This window comes from Naegleria gruberi, assembly GCF_000004985.1.
Source record: "Naegleria gruberi genomic scaffold NAEGRscaffold_245, whole genome shotgun sequence".
Classification (NCBI taxonomy): Eukaryota; Heterolobosea; class Eutetramitea; order Acrasida; family Naegleriidae; genus Naegleria; species Naegleria gruberi.
Window position 1 is genome coordinate 1 of NW_003163105.1, and position 2,236 is coordinate 2,236.

The 2,236-nt window shown below is 34.7% G+C and overlaps 2 protein-coding genes across 2 annotated transcripts; one reads left to right on the forward strand and one right to left on the reverse strand.

Moving 5' to 3' along the window:
- Positions 1–104: 104 nt before the first annotated feature.
- Positions 105–1,112, reverse strand: NAEGRDRAFT_76651 (uncharacterized protein; the record flags this gene model as incomplete). The annotated part of the gene is made up of 1 exon (XM_002668390.1): positions 105–1,112. A coding segment is annotated over one exon (1,008 nt), but the record flags the coding sequence as incomplete, so codon positions are not given.
- A 355-nt stretch (positions 1,113–1,467) lies between these two features.
- Positions 1,468–2,025, forward strand: NAEGRDRAFT_76652 (uncharacterized protein; the record flags this gene model as incomplete). The annotated part of the gene is made up of 1 exon (XM_002668387.1): positions 1,468–2,025. The coding sequence occupies one exon, from the start codon at positions 1,468–1,470 to the stop codon at positions 2,023–2,025; it is 558 nt and encodes a 185-aa protein (XP_002668433.1).
- Between the last annotated feature and the right edge of the window lie 211 nt (positions 2,026–2,236).

Sequence of the window (2,236 nt, forward strand, 5' to 3'; positions counted from 1 at the left end):
GTGTGTCCTTGTTCAGCTAATGCTTGCGAAAGATTAATACTACCATAATATCTATCCAAAAAAAGACAATGTTTTTTTTCTAATTGGCTTGTGATGCCTGACACTAATTGAGGAACTGTCTCTTTGGAAATTGGAGCTCCTCTTACAAACTTTTTCCTCTTGCTTTGTGCAATGGCAGGGTCTTCTGGTTCTTCCATTGTTCTTTTCATTAGTTGAGCATAAACAAGAAAACCATTCTTGTCAGCAATTGTATACAGCTTACACCCATTTTTCTCTGGTTTTTTTGGCATGAAAACATGGTGAGGATTATTCCTCATCATCATACCAACCATTGATTCATCGAATGCAAGCACTGTTCCTGGTTGATAAACTTCTTTGGAATTTTTGTTAAAAAAAGACTCCACCACATCAAAGTCAAACTTCAAACAAGCTGCCATTTCAGCAAACTTGTGATACTTCATTCTCGACTTGAAAAAAAGACCATCACCAGTTGCATCAACCGTTGGCATCCTCCAACAATCAACAATTTTAGTCCTTTTTTCCCCATTGCCCAATTTAAAGAGAAGACAAAGAAATGTTTTGAAATCTTTCTTCTTGAAAGGTTTATTAAACCGTTTCAAGTAATTGTCTCTGCTTTTTTGATCATTCTTTGTTAAAGGTCTTCCTCTCTTTCCTTTCTCCGAACGAGCTTCAATTCTATGACGTCTTCTTTCATTCATTTGCTTCAACAAATACTTCTCTATTTCCGGAGTAAAGATTTTACTAAACATTGATAGTGGTGTAACTTCTTCCGTAGTGAAGGTGAATTTTAAACTTCCCTCTTCTTCATTCGGAATAGGAGGAAGCTTGTCAGTTAATTCAAATGGTTTATCATTGATTTGTAATTGAAATAAATCTATCCCTCTCATAACTTCGGCTTCTTCTGCAGAAATCTTGTCTGTGGACTCATCCGAACAGTCAGACTGAACATCCTCATCATCATTTAATTCAGGAACTTCGCTTACATCTTCATCATCATCATCAGACGTAAATTCAAAATCCATGATGGTTTGAGTGTTATTGTTTACCTGGGTTGTTTGGGTTGTGTGTTGTGTATAATCTTGTGAAAGCATTTTTTTAAGGCCATCATTGTTTACCGTAATGTAAAGTTATTGTACAGTATTGAGGAGAAATAAATCTTAATGAATCTAGATTTTTCAAAAATTAATGAGAGACGCAACTCGAGACGCAGCCTGACTAGGCTCCAGCGAGTTGTAGTGTTTTATTAAAGTCCTACAGAAATACTCCCTTTAATTCTTTCAAATCCACCCACATTATTAAATTATTAAACTTTCATAAATTCCTTGATAAATAAATATGAACATTTCTTTTCAAGTTGCACCTTTCAATTTAAAACATATCAATTTTCAAATAATAGTTTTGTTACCACTTCACATGAAAAAATAAGAAAGCACACAGATCTTCAAAATGGCAAGATCTCACAAACAGTGTCCAAGTGCTGTGGCAGGTTGTAAGTGCTGCTCCACTTTCGGAATTAAATATCACAGAGAAAAACATCTTTCACAACGATCTTCAAAGAGAAAAACAAAGGAATTTCTCAATGATTCATCACGACACATTTCCGATGCCTTGCCATCGAGAGAATATGTTCATTCTGATGTGAGATTGGTTCGACATGTGGAGAAGTATGTGGATTTGAAAGATTATCTCTCCTACCTGGAATGTTATGATGAGGAGAGGAATGAAGGCCTTAGGAACATTGAAAAACAAGTAAAGAATGAAATGATGGAAGAGTGGAAACTAATGAAACCATCCCATGTTGTAAAAAAGGCAATTAAAAAATTAGAACGAGAAGGAGAGTTTACAATTTTCGACAATCAGGAAATTGAACTTCCCAAAGAATGTAAAAAGAGAATAGTCACTTGGGAAAATCAAGCTAGACAAATCATACGTGAAGCCAAAAAATATGAGCAAACTGGCTCACTAAGTTCATTCAATTCCTACAGGATTGTGATGAAAAAATAAATGTACTTTACAATGAAACTCTTCAATTCAACAACATTAGCTCAATGTTATTCTCATCAAGATTTATCTGAGAGAAAATCTCAAGTTAGTAACAAATGGAATAAATGCGCACGTACAAACCTTCCTTACCGATAGAAAAATCGAAATGCTTCGGGTTTGCAAATTGCAAAAAACCAAATAAATAGAATGAACATGTCGAGTGATGAAAGAA